The sequence below is a fragment of the Rhinatrema bivittatum genome, chromosome 6 (assembly GCF_901001135.1).
Source record: "Rhinatrema bivittatum chromosome 6, aRhiBiv1.1, whole genome shotgun sequence".
Lineage (NCBI taxonomy): Eukaryota > Metazoa > Chordata > Amphibia > Gymnophiona > Rhinatrematidae > Rhinatrema > Rhinatrema bivittatum.
Window position 1 is genome coordinate 315,991,900 of NC_042620.1, and position 17,514 is coordinate 316,009,413.

The 17,514-nt window shown below is 46.5% G+C and overlaps 1 protein-coding gene across 1 annotated transcript in view; it reads left to right on the forward strand.

Moving 5' to 3' along the window:
- The first annotated feature begins 4,880 nt into the window (after window positions 1-4,880).
- LOC115094463 (serine/threonine-protein kinase Nek6-like) overlaps window positions 4,881-17,514 on the forward strand; it is a 39,834-nt gene continuing 27,200 nt past the window's right edge. Inside the window, exons 1-2 of the mRNA XM_029607547.1 lie at window positions 4,881-5,287; window positions 6,867-8,049. Of these exons, the coding sequence (XP_029463407.1) occupies window positions 6,888-8,049 (1,162 nt within the window). The 5' untranslated portion in view covers window positions 4,881-5,287; window positions 6,867-6,887. The remainder of the gene's footprint in view (window positions 5,288-6,866; window positions 8,050-17,514) is intronic.

Genomic DNA, 17,514 nt, shown 5'->3' on the forward strand with positions numbered 1-17,514 from the left:
ATTTAACATTTGTAGCAGGTGTTAAATCTTTATCATGCATCATGCTATGGTCTAATGGCCCTATTTACTAGGGACAAAATGGAAGAAAACCTTTAGTAAATAGGCCCCTAAAACTGTCTGCCTCTTGAAATCATCTGTGCTAACAAGCCCCAAGTGAGAAGGCCACTTACCACAGGGTATTTCCTCTCCCAGAACCCTCCACCATGAAAATCTGCCACTCTCCCTCCCTGGAGAACCAGCCTATGCTCCCCTCCCCCTGATAGCAATCAGAAACCCACCCCCAAAGCCTCTGAGGAATAACCTGCCCCAGATCCTCTCAAGGGAGAGGAGCAGATTTTCATGGTGGAGGGTTTTGGGAGAGGCAATATGCCATGGTAACTGGCCTTTCACTTGGGGCTTGTTTTCACGGATGATTTCAAGAGAAGTACCACTGGTATGAAACAAAATTATGTGTATCATAGATATAAGGTGCTCTATTTTAAACAGATGATTGGTATTCAGCTGTTTTTCAATGTGATACATTTGTATCAAAGAAAAAAATGATTTGATTTACTATTTGCTTTTGCCTTGAAGGTTGTACTAAGTGGAAGGACAGTTCTCAAATTATGCTAGTGAATTGGTAGAAAATGGTTCTTACCTGTTATAAGTATGCACTTATTGTAGCAGAGAGGCATAATTATTTATTTTTGTACAAAAAAATGTGGAAATCTCTGCATACTTATTTTGTTGCAGGTTGGCTGATAATTTCCCCAGTATTGTTTATTGGATCTGGTATATAACTATGATTTATTTGTTTGGGTTTATTGTTGAACCAGATTCAGTGCTTGCTGTGTTATATGATAATTATTATTCTTGCTTGTTTTTTAAATGTATATGCTTAAAAATGAAATAAACATTGTGGGCACACACATTCAAAATAGTACTCCTTGCTTGCAGTTCTCTTTCTTGATACTTAGAAAGAGTCCCAGGGTAGGTTCTGCTAGATCTGATTACCTGACCCTGTTGAATGTTCCCTGCCTCTGGAGATCTAGGGTTGCCAGAGAGCTCCAGGTCTTGGTCATCAGAGACAGGCTGAGATATTCAGCTTTGTTCCATTGCAATTCCCAAGAGGAGCAGTCCTACAGCTCTGTGCAGTAGGATAAGAGTCAAATCCTGTCCCTAGTAATGTGGAATTGCTCAGTAGCTGTACATTTTTTAGGTATGGTAATTTCACAGGATGCAGGTGATCTCTCCAGTTCACTAAACTGCAGATATCATTAAACTGTTAGGCCCTGCCCATTTCTACCTTGCAGGTAAAAGCAGAGAACAGTTGGTGTAGGTAGGAGAGTCGCAGAAAAAGAGGCTCAAACTTTAGCTACACACAAGAAGAGTCCATCAGATCCAGCTTTTAGGAGAATTATATTGCATCCTAAAAAGCACTTCACTCTGGAGCTACCCGAACACTTGTTTTCCTTGGGCAGTCCAATGCTGATGAGAGAGAGGAGTATGAAATAGTTGGCATATAAATTAATTTGAACTGTTGGCGGTGTGTTTTACAGTACAAGAATACCATCATATGCATGTTTGGCAGCAGGACCATGAAATGAGCAAAACAAGGCAAACAGTTCCTGCAAGTAAAACGGACATACTGTAATATATTTATATAAGAAGACACTGCCAACAGCACATACTGCATAATTTTACATTTGTGTTTACAATAAACGGTTTTCGCAGCTCATACAAAACACAGTCCATGTTGGAAGAGCTTTATTACAAGCTTTACATAAGCTTGTAATATGAGTTTGCCATTAAAGCTGAGAACTTCTCTGCAAGTTGTGGGTTTGTCATTGGTCAATTCATATATTTTTCATTCCGTATCTGTTTTGCTTTTTGGATTTATTTATTTATTTGCTTTGATTTATATTCTGCCTTTCAGCCACTGCAAAGCGGATTACATAAGCGGATTACATTCAGTTCTGTAGATGGTGCAGTGTGAGTTTTTTCACTCCTTCTTGTTGTGCTTTTAATTTAAAAAGTAACGCAAGGAAAAACTTCTATCCACTCTAGTTTATATGTACCCATTCTGTACCAAAATTAGAGGTGGGGGGGTCAAGCCAATCGACCAATCAAATTGCTGAACATCGCTTGGTGTTTTTAATCTTATTTTTAGTCCTGGGGGAATTCTGTGCTACTGCGGAGCACAGAATTCCCCTCCAGCACAGCTGCGCAGAATCTGGTAGGCCCAGGCATGTTGCGAGTGGAGGCTGTCCCACTCACGGCGAAGATAGAGCAGGCCCCGACATGCCGCGTGCGGAGGCCGTCCTGCTCGTGGCACGCCTGGGCCTGCTTCATCTTCGCTGTGAGTGGGACGGGCTCCACTTGCGGCAAACCGGGGCCTGCTCCTTCTTCACTGCGAGTGGGACAGACTCCATTTGCGGCACGCCGGAACATGTTCCATCTTTGATGCGAGTGGAGACCGTCCCATTCGTGGCGAAGATGGAGGCCCTGGCATGCTGCGAGCGGAGGCCATCCCACTTGCAGCAAAGTTGGAGCAAGCCCCAGTGAGAGTGAGTCTGTGTGTGGGTGTGTAAGATTGCGAGCCTAGAGGGTGAGAGAGAGAGCATGTGTGAGAGTGTGTAGGTGCCAGAGAGAAGGAACCTATGTGAGGAGATTGTGAAGGAATGTGTATATCTGTGAGAGATTGGGCGCTAGTGTGTGTGAAAAAGAGATTATGTGTATGTGAAGGTGTTTGTTTGTGAGAGAGAGAGAGAGCATGCGTGAGGATGTGTGAATATGGAAGAAAGAGAGCCTGTGTAAAGGAATGTGTGTGTGTGTGTGAGAGAGAGAGGGAGTCTATATATGGGGGGGGGGGAGCAAGAGAGGGAGCCAGTGTGCAGGGTGTACGAGAGAGAGAGATAGGTAGCCTGTGTGAGGGTGTATGTGTGAGAGAAAGGGAGCCTGTGAGGTTGTGTGTGCAAGACAGAGAGCCTGAATGAGAGTGTGCGTGTGTGTGCGAGAGAGAGGGAGCCTGTTTGAGGGAGTGTGTGTGCACGAGAGGGGGAGTTTGTTTGAGGGGGTGTGTGTGCATGAGAGAGAGGGCGCCTGTATGAGGGTATGTATGTGTGTGTGACAGAGGGAGAGAGGGAGAGAGGGAGCCTGTATGAGGGGGTATGTACACTAGAGAGAGGGAGCCTGTGTGTGAGAGAAAGACAAGGGACAGTACTGAGAGAGGGATCAAACTCTGAGAGTGGAGATAGAGTGGAAGGGATTGAGCCTAGAGGGGGAGGGGAGAGATAGTGGGAGGTGGAGGGTAAACTGAAACGAGAATGGCCAGGGGAATAGGGAGAGAGGGCGGAAGAGACACTCTTACAGTGAACTTCTAGGGAAATCCTAACTAAAGCAAAAAAAAAGGGACCACATTACTCCAATTTTAAAGAATCTCCATTGGCTCCCTATAAAATATAGAATCCTCTACAAACTCTCTCAACCATCCACAAATCTATCTACAAAACCTCACACCTTGATCTCAGGATCCCATTGCAGCTACATTCATCCTCCCGTCTGTTGAGATCGGCACAAAAAGGCTCTCTAAAAACCCCTCCATTCAAAATATCTTCAAACAAAAGAGCCTTCTCCACAGCAGGTCCTAACCATTGGAACTCTCTCCCTTCAGACCTTAGGCTCGAACAATGCCCTATCACCTTCAAAAAAAGACTGAAGACCTGGCTTTTCACCCAAGCCTACGCCTGAATTTGACTTTTCTAACTCTGTCCCACCCTGGACAATTTCATTATGTCTCCCACTGCTTAACAAACCTAGAAACATTTTCAGTTTCCTCCTGCTAACGATTGACCACTGGTTACATGATTATTCCTAATCTCTATTATGTTAGATTTCTGTTATTATGTATTTCATAATGTTTTATGTAATTTAACTATTCCCTAGCACCTCATTCCCATGTTTCTCTTGTTCTCTGTAAGACTCATGTGTTAAGTCATTTCAATGTTATTTGTAAACCGAAGTGATTAGTAACATTGTTACCAGAACCTCGGTATATAAAAATTGTTAAATAAATAAATAAATAAATAAATAAATAAATAAATAAATTCTGTTCAAAGTATTTAAAACTTTGCATCTTTAAGTAATGACTTTTTTCTGTATTACATTTTAAATTAATTACTTATAGACTGTCATGTATATTGTTATTTTGACCAATATAAAGTATGCAGAATTTTAAGTTTTTGTGCACAGAATTTTAAATGTTTTGGCGCAGAATTCCCCCAGAAGTATATTCTATGGGACCAGACTGACTAGCCAGGGACTGTGAGAAGTCGCCAGTAATAATGCTGCTGTTGCTGCACATATCACCTCTGATTAATTTAATTAATCTAGACTCTGCACTCACTCCTGGGGGGTCTTAAATGCATTTGTTAATCAATACTGGGCTCCAGTGTCAACAGTCTGGACTATGAGCAGACCAAAACCCAGTATGATTCATAGCAAATACAAATAGCTGAAGCTGAAACCTAATCACGATTAGGTCGCCACTAGGCCTTATCTCGCCGGGTAATGCTTAGTAAATCTGGCTCCAAGTACACTGAATTAATGACCTGTTTATGGCAGCTAAGGCTTTCCCCCCATTCTGTGTTCATGAGAAGAATGCTTAGAGAATCAGGTCCTTGGTCAGAAATGCGTGTGCCGAGTATACAGAGGCACCACTCTATGCTTAGCACGAAGACACTCTCTTTTTTTTTGGGGGGGGGGGGGTGTGGAAAAAGTCACCTCCCACCTAAAATTCAACTGCCCCCCCAAATGCATCGGAAGGCTTCCTCCGTTCCTGTTGGGTGAGTTCAGCCGCGCGGAGCGAGCGTCGCTCTCTTCCCCCAGCGCCCGGCCCGAGCGGTGACGGGCGCCGTCACTTCCGTGCCGGTAACAGGATCCCCTGCCGGCAGGGCCCAGGTTGCCTTGGAGACGGGGAAGCAGGCCCAGACGGGGCACGACGGGCGGGGGGGGGCTGCAGGAAGGTTGCACGTAGGCTTGTACTCCAAAACAAAACTTTCTCCATGTGCTGTAACATGAGCCGGTGGGGGGCGGCGGCGTCCGCTCGGGATTACAGGCTCAGTCACCAGGCTCTTCCTTCACTTAACTGGGAACAAGGAATCGTCAGAAGGCTGCGAAGGATGCGTTTTCTGCCTTAAACGGAGGTCGAATGTACGCTATGTGACCGAGAAGGAAGAAAAAAACCATCCCGGGCCGCCCGCTAAGAGGCGGGGAGACGGAGGACGTCGCTCGATCAAGCGCGGGCCGGGTAAGGACTCTTGTGTTATGCATCCTGCGGCGAGGAGCTCTCGGCTGGACTGGGAAAGGGCCTTTATTTACTTCGCTTTCCCTCATTATGGCGCTTCGAAAATAACAGTGTCACAACCGAGTCAGATTGTCACGAGTCAAGATTATTATACAAAAGCGAGTAGTAATGCAGCCTTACTTTAGTGGCGATGGGTGAGGTATATTGGAGTACAGTGCTTAAGGTGTGGGCCAGGGACATCCTTAGCACTCATGAGTTCCAAACCTTGCTCTCCTGCCAGCTCCCCGTGCAATCCTGCAACTGGTCGGTTATCGTTTTAGTTTTACTCTGTACGAGGACATTAACGATAACGACAGTGGCAGCACCTCTTTGGAGAATTTTGAACAAATTTGTAGCCAGAATGTATCTAGCAGAAATGGCTACATGTGTCTGCTATATTTTAATTGTAAAGAGTTGGAATATCCCATACAAACAAATATTAAAAATACAATAGATATAGGTGATAGAAAATGATGGAAGACAGAGATTGCAAGGCCCATCTAGGCTTTCCATTCCTGATGCCATACAGCTTCACTTTCTTGTGGCCAATCATCTGTGCTTATCTTATTCTTTCTTGAATTCTCTCACTTTTGGCCTCCACTATGTCCTGTGGAAGACTGTTTCAAGTATCCACTACCTTTTCTCTGATGAAATATTTCCTTATGTTGGTCCCTAGTCTTCCCCCATTTAGCCATGTGTCAACTCTGTCTTCCTCTGTTGCCATCTCCCTCCAATCCTTTTTTTCCCCTATCACTGCATACAAGTACTGACTGTCAGTGTAATACAATTTTTGTTTTATGCAACTTTCTTGAAAAGCTGTTTTAAAGCTGCATATGCGTAGCTTTGCATAATAAATAATAAGAATCTAAATGTATTATTCTACATGTAGTAGAAAAATTCTTCTGTCTGTATATTGGAGACCTTTTCAGAAGGGTGGTGTATCTTACTGCTGATACTCCTTTGTATATTTGTGCAAAGTCACAAATAAGGATTTAATAACAAACAAAGGAGAGCATTTCATGCTGGGGCTTTTGTTTTCCCCTACTTAACATTTTTAATTTGCTGCATCTATTTCTTCTGTCTCTTGTGTAGCTTTTATTATTATCCTTTTATAACTTGAGCTGAATATTTCAGTTCAAAGGGGGGGGGGGGGGGGGTCAGAGTCACTGCGGATCATGTGAATGTGTATACTGGGCACCCAGTTTTTGTACTCACTTTATACCCTGATTCTGATTTGACACTTTTCTAAGTGCCCATTCCAGGGAGATTTGACCGGATAGGGAGGATGAGGGGGAGAGTGGGGCAAAGAGTGGAGTTTTGGGGGGGGAGGGGAGGGGGGAGGCTTTGGTGATTGCCTGCTACTAAAGAGGCATGCAATTAGTTTTAAGGTCCTGCTGATCCCTGCCCTAGTGGCATCCCTTCAGTAAAACCGCCCAGGCCAGCCAAATACTATGTGGTTGGCAACTGTAAGAATCTACAGAATAGAAAGCTATAGAAAAATATGTACACTTGTAGGTAAGCTTATGTTTGTTTCACTTTTCAGTGTGAGCTTTCTTGGGGCACTATGGAAAAATATGAGAAGATCATGAACATAGGGAGAGGAGCAAGTGCTGAAGTCTTCCTCATGAGGAATGTGGAAACGAAAAAATTGTATGCTGTGAAAAGAATTAAGATGGATCCCTCAATGAGAATGAGAAACAAGGAGTCTATAATCCAGGAAGCCACTATCTTAGGAAAACTCAAACACCCCCACATTGTAATGTGCCATGAGTACTTCTCTGACCCCGAAGATGAGCACATCTTCATTGTTGAGGATTATTGTGATGGAGGGACAATGGATGACCAGATAAAACAGAGGAATGGTGACTTCTTCCCTGAGGACAAGGCCATGGAGTGGTTTGTACAGCTAGTCATGGCTATCCAGTACATCCATTCAATGAAAGTTTTACACCGAGATATCAAAACATCAAATGTGTTCCTCACCAAGAAAGGGAGGGTCCGACTGGGAGATTTTGGCATTTCCAAAGTTATGAACAGTACTTTGGATATGGCAAGTACATGTGTGGGCACACCGTATTATCTGAGCCCAGAGCTTTGCCAGGATGTTCCATATAGTTCCAAGGCTGACATCTGGGCACTGGGATGTCTCCTTTTTGAGCTGTGTGCTTTAAAACCGGCCTTTGATGCAATGAATCTCATCAGCTTATTCTACAAAATTGTGACAGGTGAATATGCCAGTGTACCTGAGTGCTATTCTGAAAGTGTGCACAGCTTGATTAAAACACTTCTAAATAAGTGCCCAGAGGAGAGACCTAGTGCTAGCTGCATCCTCAACATTCCCTTTGTGCAACAGCATCTCAAGATTTTCATTCAGAAACAAGAATCTCAACTGTTAAAGCAATATTATACAGAGAAAAAGGAATATTATACAGAGAAAAAAGTTGATGGTGAAGCCTTGTATTCCTCAGAACTTCGTAGCAAAACTTCCATGACACAGTGCAACCAGACGAGACAGGACTGCCGACCAAAGTCAGCTCCACCATCTGCCAGTCAATCAGAGTTGGAAGAGCATGAGACCTTGGAGCAGGAGGACATGGCCAGTACAGGAGAGAGGTCAGACTATTCAGAAGACTTTGATGAGCATGAAAGCATGTCTTCTGTTGAAGAGAACCTAGAGGCAGATAGTTCTCTCCGACCTCAGGTTGAGGAAATCCCTGAAGAGATAGGTGAGTCAAAGAAAAGTTTTGGAGATCCCTACAATCAGTCTGAATAAGTTTACTTACCAAGTATTTAGCTCCTCAAGAGTGATGTATATGCATATATTAAAACTATACACCAAACCTAATCTGCCAAAAAATTCATTTTACTGCATAAAATAATTTAGATAAACTATATTTCCAATTCTGCAACAGCTTTGTGATAGCATAAGAGTTTACTCCAGGGTAAGTAACTGGAGTGCCAGAAATAGGTTTGGTTTTCAGGATATCCACAATGAATATGCATGAAGTATATTTCCATGCACTGCACTCTAGTATTCGAGTTCCTTTATCCCTGGTTTAATCTTCTTTATGAGTAAACATTCTAATATATTTTATTTGGAAAAGGATTATTTAGAAACATGATGGCAGAAAATGACCATTCCCTGTACGTACCCAGATCAGTCCAGCCAGCTGGGTTTTTCCTCCCAGCAGATGGAGACAGAGAAAAACTCGGAGCACTCCTCTTAACTGGGTGTAGCACCTGCGTCTCCTCAGTATTTCTCCATCTCCAGCAGATGGAGGTGGTGTACAGCCTGCGGCTCTGACTGATTTTAGGTTTTTGCAAAAATAAACCCCAAAATTAATAAATAACAAGCAGCTCAAGTAAGGACAAGAAAGAACTGTTATTCCTCCCAGGGGGTTGGCAGGTCCTAGTGGGACCATGCCCCCTGGTCGCAGGTTTCTGGAGCAGGGTCGGTGGCCCAAAATTGCTCCCCTCTCTTCAGTGGTGCTGGGGGTGATACCAGTGGTCTGGTCCCTTCCCCCCCCCCCCCCCCCCCTTTGTAGATCCGGAGAAGTTTCCTGGGCCAGTAAAGTTGCATTAATACAAAAAAAAAAAAAAAAAGAGGGCAAACGACGAGGTTCGCTGCCAGCAGCCTCCTTTTTTTTCCTGGCAAGGTTGCTATTCGCAGCCAAACCCTAACCGGGCCGTTGTCTGTGTCTCGGGACCTGAAGTATATTTATCGGTGCCCCCCCCCCGACTCGTGCGCACCCCCCTTTCCCGCCGAGATGCCGCGAGGCACCCGTTGTTTGGCCTGCGGGGAGCTCTATTCGCGGCTCTTCCACGATGGGCTCTGTGTGCGTTGGCCTCCCCGGAGGGGAGGGTCCCTCAAGAGTGGCAGGGGCGAAGGCAGGCAAGACCCGCGGTGCAAGCAAATGACCTGCTACTTCGGCGCTCGAGGCCGATCCATTCCCACTAAGCACAGGAACAGCGACCATTTTGGAATCCTTTGGCATGGCTGAACAGAGGGCAGCAGAGGAGGGGGATCTCCCCCCCGATCTGTCTCCAGCTGATTTAAGTACTGATTTTTTTGGAGCAGTAGCCCGATCCCCTCGAGGGGGGTTCTAGGGGCCAGTCCGATTTCCCCATGGCATTTGGAGCCCTACTGGTTTTACAGTGGACTTCGTGCTTCTGATGCATGAAGCCTATCTGGCTAGTCAGCCCTGCTCGGGGCCCCTCCACAGCGCAGACCAAATGAAGGCCCGCCCGCTAAGGTCCCCAAGAGACAGGATCCATAGGGGGCCATTCGAATTCAGAAGATTAGGGGTCCTGCTTCTCATCTGACCCCTCGGAGCCCACAGCTCAAGATTCAGCTGCAGACCCGCCTCCCCTTAGAGGAGATCAGGGCAAAGAGCCGGACAGGTCACTTCCCATGAATGGAGATGATCCCAAAGTGGTGCATTTATTTCATAGGGAGGAACTGGACCCTCTAATCCCGCATGTTCTGGCGGAGCTGGGCACTGCGGTCCCCCAGGATAATCCAGGTCAGGCCACGGTGGACCCTGTCATGGCTGGCTTGCGAGGTGCGGCAAAGACTTTTCCTTTTCACCATATGGTGCAACAGTTAATGGTCCAGGCGTGGGATGCTCCGGAGTCAGGCTTGAGAGTGGGCCGGGCGATGGACAAGGTCTATCCTTTGCCGGAGTAGACTCTGGATCTGTTGAAGGTGCCCAAGGTGGATGCTTCGGTGAGCCACCATCCCGGTTGCAGTGTGATGGCCCTTAAGGACCTATAGGATTGGAAGCTCGAAGTGCATCTCAAGAGGATTTTTGAGGTGTCGGCCCTCTGCATTCGGGCTGCATCTGCAGCAGCTTCGTGCGAGTCTCCGGTGGGTGCAGCAGCTGTTGAATGCTAGGGATCTTCCACCCCAGGAGTCGGCGCAGGCCGAGCGCTTGGAAGCGGCGGTGGCCTATGGAGAAGATGCTGTGTATGATCTCCTTCATACTTCTTTCCGAACAATGTTGTCAGCGGTCTCGGCGAGGTGGCTTCTCTGGCTCTGCAATAGGTTGGTGGATGTGTCCTCCAAAGCTCAGCTCAGTGCGATGCCCTTTAAGGGCAAGTTTCTCTTTGGCGAAGACTTGGAGCAGCTGATCAAATTTTTAGGCGACAACAAGTTACACAAACTAAGTACAATCATAGGTAGGGCAACCTAGGTAGGACATACCTTAGGTAGGACAAACCTAAGGGGGTTAGGAGTTTTCTCCCCACCTGCTATCATTTTGGGGGGCAAAGGCATTTCTGTCAGAGCAGGGCACAGGGAGCAGGCCAGCAACAGCCTTCGGGGAGGTCCCAATCCTGGTCTCAATCCTTTCAAGGGTGCAGAGTGAGCCGAGATGGGGCCAGTCAGGGGCCCCTTGGCTCCAAGTCCTCTCTGAGATACAGCTGACCCATTCCTCCATCCCATTGATAGGCGGTCAGCTGGCCCTTTTTCACGAGGAATGGGTCAAAATAACGTTGGACCAGTGGGTCCTAAGTGTCATAGAATTCGGCTATGTTTTAGATTTTGCTCGGCCTCTGTGAGACCTGTTTATGATCTCTCTCCATGCAGCTTCCCATTGAAGAAAGAAATCATTCGGCAAACAATCCAGTGTTTACTCAGTCTGGGGGCCATTTTCCTTTTCCCCAGGAAAAATGTGGAACTGGCCATTATTCCATTTACTTTGTGGTGCCGAAGAAGGAAGTTACCTTCCGCCTGATTCTGGACCTGAAGCAGGTGAACAAGACCCTCAGGGTCTCGCGTTTTCGGATTGAGACCCTGTGTTCAGTCATTGCGGCCGTATGCCGAAAGAAGTTTTTGGCTTCTCTAGATCTGACGGACGCGTACCTGCACATAGGGATCCACAGGGATCACCAGAGATTTCTCTGCTTCATGATCCTCAGAATGCATTTCCAGTTCTGTGCCCTCCCCTTCAATCTGGTTACAGTTCCACACACGTTCACTAAGGTGATGGTGGTAGTGGTAGCAGCCCTCCGGCAGGAGGGAGTGCTAGTTCACCCGTACCTGGATGACTGGCTCATCTGTGCAAAGTCAGAGAAGCTCTACAAGCAAGCAGTGGACAACGTCTTGTTCCTTTTGAGGGCCCTTGGTTGGGTCATCAACCAGTCCAAGAGTCATCTTCATCTTTCTCAAGTTCTGGATTTTCTAAGAGCACGATTCAATAACCGAGTGGGCAAGGTCTTCCTAGTGGAGGACCGAATCAGGAAGTTGCAATCTCAAGTTCAACATCTGTTGGCAGCCTCGTGCCCAGAGTCTGGGAGTATTTACAGGTCCTTGACTCCATGGCGTCCACTCTGGAGTTGGTCCTGTGGACATTTGCTCATATGAGACCCTTACAGAAAGCGTTGCTATTCCGTTGGGACCCGATGTTGGAGGAATTCCAGGTGGTCTTACCGCTCACTGAGTCCGCCAGGTCCAGTCTTGGTTGGTGGCTTGTCCGAAAACATTTGAGGTGCGGGGTGGACCTCGAGGTGCCTTAGTGGGTGATAGTGACTATGGACACAAGCCTCTCTGGTTGGGGGGTGGTGTGCCAATCCTAGTCAGTCCAGGGCAATGCTCGACGGAGGAGACACAGTGGTCCATCAGTCACCTAGAGACCAGAGCAGTACAGTTTCTTCAACTCTTGCGCAACCGGGCAGTATGGGTTGTGTTGGACAATGTGACAACTGTAGCCTACATCAATTGTCAAGGCGGAGCCAAAAGTCATCAGATAGCTCTGGAAGCGGAGCAGCTGATGTCCTGGGCAGAACAGCATCTAGCCTTGCAGGTGACGTCACACATAGCGGGGACTGACAATTGCAAGCAGATTTTCTGAGCCACCAAAGGCTAGACCGCAGAGAATGGGAGCTGTCGGAAGCAATGACCCTCATCTTGCGCAGATGGGGAACGCCTCATCTGGATTTGATGGTGACTCGAACAAATGCCTTTTTACGATTTTCTGATTCTGGAGTATCCCTCAGGACAGTTCCCTCCTTTCTACCGCAAGTAGTCTCAGCTTTCCACTTAAACCAGTCAGTGGAGCTTCCAGCCTTTACCAATGTCGAGCTGGATACACCTCACGCAGGAGAATTGAGGTATCTAGATATCAGGAGGGTCCTTTTATGATACCTCGAGGTTATTAATGCCTTTCAGGTCTTCGGTCATCTTTTTGTTATCTGAAGCGGCGCTAAGAAGGGACACAAAGCGTCAAAAGCGTCCATAGTTCGTTGGTTGAAAGAGGCTATTGCTTCCGCTTATATTTGTCACGAATGTTCTATCCCTGAAGGTTTGAAAGCACATTCCATACGGTTGCAGGCAGCTTCTTGGGCAGTGTGTCAATTGGCTTCCCCACAAGAAATTTGCAGGGCAGCAACCTGGAAGTCCTTACACACCTTTGCCAAACACTATCGTTTGGACGTCCAGGCACCAGAAGCTGCCAGTTTTGGGAGCAGTGTCATTCGAGCGGGACTCTCCAGGTCCCACCCCAGATAGGGAAGCTTTGGTACATCCCAGCTGTCTGGACTGATCCGGGTACGTACAGGGAAAGGAAAATTGGTTCTTACCTGCTAATTTTCGTTCCTTTAGTACCTCAGATCAGTCCAGACGCCCACCCTTTTTCCGTGTGGGCATGATTCTTGGGAGAGTCCATTCGATCTGTCTTACTAACATTTTTTTTTCAGCTCCACTACAGGATCCATTCTTCTTATCCTGATCGCAGAATTTTCACATGTACATGGTTGGTTTGTTCATTTCCTTCTTGCTTGTTTTTCTTGTTCAATGGTTTCAATACATTTTCTGCTTTGAGAATTCTAATACTGAGGAGACGCAGGTGCTACACCCGGTTAAGAAGGGTGCTCTTCGAGTTTTTCTCTGTCTCCAACTGCTGGAAGGGAGACAAAACCCAGCTGTCTGGACTAATCCGTGGTACTACAGGAACGAAAATTAGCAGGTAAGAACCAATTTTCCTTCTGTCCTATCTAGTTTCCCCATCCATACCAACTATTCAGCTTTACAATTCATACTACTCCCTCAGAGATCCTCTGTGTTTATCCCATACTTTTTTGAATTCAGATACTGTTCCTGGCTTCACCGTCTCCCCAGGGAGGCTGTAAAGTATCTTCTATTCTCTCTGAAAAGAAATATTTCCTTAGATTATCCCTGAGCCTCCCCCCTTCCACCCTCATTGCATGAAAGAGGCCTGCCTCCTGTGCATGGAAACCTTGGTGATATTGTCTCTCTCCTATCTCCCCATCCCAGCTTTCCTCTAAGATAACCAGTACATGTTTAGATCTTTAAATCTGTCCCCATATGCTTTAGAATGAAGATCACTGATCATTTTAGTAGCCAACCTCTAGACAGACCGCAGTTGGTTTATATCCTTTTGAAGATGCAATCTCCAGACCTGTACATAGTATTCCAATGAGATGTCACCAAAGATTATGCAGTGGCAATACTGTGGACATTAGTGGTAATAATGGATACGTTCCAGCATTGTACCCTGCTAAGTTGTTATTCTAATTATCTGTGTTGAATAGTTGCCTTTGAGAACATCAACAGCTATAATATACACCTAACTGTGCTATATGCTCCTCTTAATTGAAATCTTCTATTGCTGGTTGTCTTTGCCACTTATTTAGCAACTTTTTCACATTTTTTTCACTTACATTAGACGACTGGTAGAAAACTGCCATAATTTGTGACTTCCTGTTTTTTTTGCCACAGGGTACTTATCTGCTTCCTCATTAATGTTGTGGGTTGATGTGCATGCTTTACCCATGGTGTTTTATTTGCATGATTTCACTGAAACATGGTGGCAGAAAAAGACCATACGGCCTGTCTAGTCTACCCATTTCTTTAGTCCCTATCACTCCTTCAGACATCCCCTGTACTTGTCCCTTGCATTCTTGAATTTAGATATCATCCTTGTCTTTACCACCTCCACTGGGAGGCTCTTTCCTCTCTGTAAATAAATATTTCCTTAGATCAGAGGTGCTTCAACTGGTCCTATGGGCCCCCCTAGCCAGTCGGTTTTCAGGATGTCCCTTATGAATATGCACAGGAGGTAGTGCATGCAAATATATCTCACGCGTATTCATTAGGGATATTCTGAAAATCCGACTGGCTGGGGTGTGTGTGTGTGTGTGTGTGGGTGGGGGGGGGGGGGCACCATAGGACTGGTTTGAGCACCCCTGCCTTAGATTACTCCTCAGTCTATTCCCTTTCACCCGCATTCTATGACCCCTCATGCCAGAGCCTCTTTTCTTTTGAAGGAAGCCCGTCTTTTGTGAATTGATATCCTGGAGGTATTTAAATGTTTCTGTCATACTTCCCCTATCCCACCTTTTCTCTAATGCAGAGATTCCCAACCTTTTCAGATGTAGTGATCTTTTTCAACATCCAAAAGTTTTAGGGACCCCCTTTCAGTCCCCACCATTCTTGGTGTCCTGTCCCAGCCATTCCTTACTAGTCTCTCTCTCTCCCCACCAGTCCTCCCCATCAATCTCGCCTATCACCAGACTTTCCCCACTCTCTCTCCTTACCCATCTCTCCACAAGTCTGTCTCTCACTGTTCCTGCCCAGACCCATCCCACCAGTCTCTCATTTCCCAAGCCCCCAAAGTCTCATAAGAACATAAGAAATTGCCATGCTGGGTCATACCAAGGGTCCATCAAGCCCAGCATCCTGTTTCCAACAGAGGCCAAACCAGGTCACAAGAACCTGGGAAGTACCCAAAAACCAAGAAGATCCCATGCTACTGATGCAATTAATAGCAGTGGCTATTAGCTAAGTAAACTTGATTAATAGCCGTTAATGGATTTCTCCTGCAAGAACTTATCCAAACCTTTTTTGAACCCAGCTACACTAACTGCACTAACCACGTCCTTTGGCAACAAATTCCAGAGCTTAATTGTGCGTTGAGTGAAAAAGAATTTTCTCCGATTAGTCTTAAATGTGTCCTACATAAGCATTGGTGATGCGCATGCCCCTAGGGAGGGGCACAGTGCCGAGTAGCGGGGTTTCTCCGCAGGCCACGCGGAGAGGCCCATCGTGAAGCAATGGCTGTGGTGTCTGGACCGGGAATGCCAGGGACTGCAGCTGAGCCAGAGGCACCAGGGGAGGCCTGAGGACGGAGTTGGCGGCCCGCTGCTGCCAGAGAGGAGGAACCAGGAGCTGGAGTTACTGCAGAGAGGTGAAGGGGCCGTGTCGCGGGTCTGCCGCGGAAGGCATGCATAACAAGTTTCTGATGTCTCTGGATTTGTCAGAGGCATACTTTCATATACCCATCCATCTGGAACATCAATGCTTTCTGCGTTTCGCTCTTTTGGGGTGACATTATCAGTTTCAAGTGCTGCTTTGGGTTGGCCTCCACGCCTAGAACCTTTCCAAGGTTATGGTAGTGGTTGCGGCGGTGTAGAGAAAGGATGGCATTTTGGTTCACCCATACTTAGATGATTGGCTGATTCGGGCCAAGAGTCTGGAAGAGAGCCTTAGAGTCTCCTTGCTACAGAAACTAGGTTGTGTGGTGAACTTGGCCAAGAGAAATCTACAGCCATCCCAGACACTAGAATATCTCAGGGTTCAGTTTGACAGGAAGCAAAGCAGGGTGTTCCTGCTAGAGGACCGCATTCAGAAACTGATGGTGGAGATGCAACTATTGACAGAAACAATAAGCCTGACAGTGTGGTCTTATCTACAGGTGCTCAGGTTGATGGCGGGCACCCTAGAGGTGGTTCCGTGGTCGAGGGTGCATATGTGCCCTATTCAGCGCACTCTACTGGCTTCGTATTAAGACTATTCAATATGGCTTTGCCTATCGGTGGAGATCAGCATACATCTGCTGTGGTAGTTGCAAGTGGACCATCTAAGGAAGGGGGTGTCCCTACGATCACTAGACTGGCTTGTACTCTAGATGGATGCGAGCCTCCAGGGTTGGAGTGCTTGCTATCAGGAGTTGACAGCACAAGGCAGGTAGAGTAGAGAAGAATCTCTCTGGCGCATCAATCGGCTGGAAGCCTAGGCCATCCGGTTGGCATGCTTACGATTCATCGACCAATTGTAGGGTCGAGCAGTCCGGATAATATCAGACAGTGCGATGACAGTGGCTTACTTCTGTTGCCAGACCTGTTGGTGACATTTCACAGTGCGAAGGCTCCTCACTTTTTCAATTGCAGGAGAGATCAAAGGTACTTAGGTATCAATGTCCTATATGCCTTTCGCCGTGGCCCAGGTTGGGTAGAAGGATTTGAAGGATTGAGAGATACACAAGGATGGTGCCTTTGGTGGCACCAGATTGGCTCAGGAGGCCGTGGGATGCAGAAGTGAGAAAGCTCCTGGTGGACTCTCCGATCCAATTACTGGTTCACAGGGTTCTGCTATGGCAGGGCCCTGTTCTTCACAAAGATCCGACTTGATTTTGTCTTGTAGTATGGCCCTTGAGAGGGTTAGGTTGCTGAAGTGTGGATATTCCACTGCAGTGATTGCCACCTTGCTATGAGCAAGAGAGTTTTCCACTTCCTTAGCCTATGTGCTGGTTGGTGAGTATTTGAGGCTTGGTGGAAGTATTGAAGGGTTCATCCTTGTTCAGTTAAGATCCCGCTCATTTTGGATTTTTTGCAGGATGGATTGAGTAAGGGGTTGGCTCTTAATTCATTGAAGGCACAGGTGACAGTTCTTGCCTGTTTTCAAGGTCAAGTGGATAGCGGACCCTTGTCAGCTCATTCAGATGTGGCTCGTTTCAAAAAAGGGATGAAGCATCTACTTCCTCTCCTGTAGTTGCCAGTGCCCTTGTTGAGACTTAATCTGTTTTTTTTATTTTCTGGCAGGTCCCTCTTTTCGAGTGCTGCGTAGCCTTCCTTGAGGTTACTTATCTTGAAAATGGTGTTTCTTGTGGCAGTTGTTCTGTATGTAGAATCTCTGAACTGTAAGCCTTGTCTTGCCAGGAACTGTTTCTGCAAGTGATTTCAGAGGCGATACAAGTACTGTTCCGTTCTTTTTTGACAAAGGTGGTATCGGATTTTCATTTTTAATCACACAATTCCCTGCTGACTCTAGACAGGGAGAGAGATGTAGATGAATATCACCTGTTATGGTCCTTGGATGTCAAGAAACATATTTTGAGGTATTTAAAGGTTTCTGAATCTCTCAGGAAGACGGACTGGCTGTTTATATTCCATAA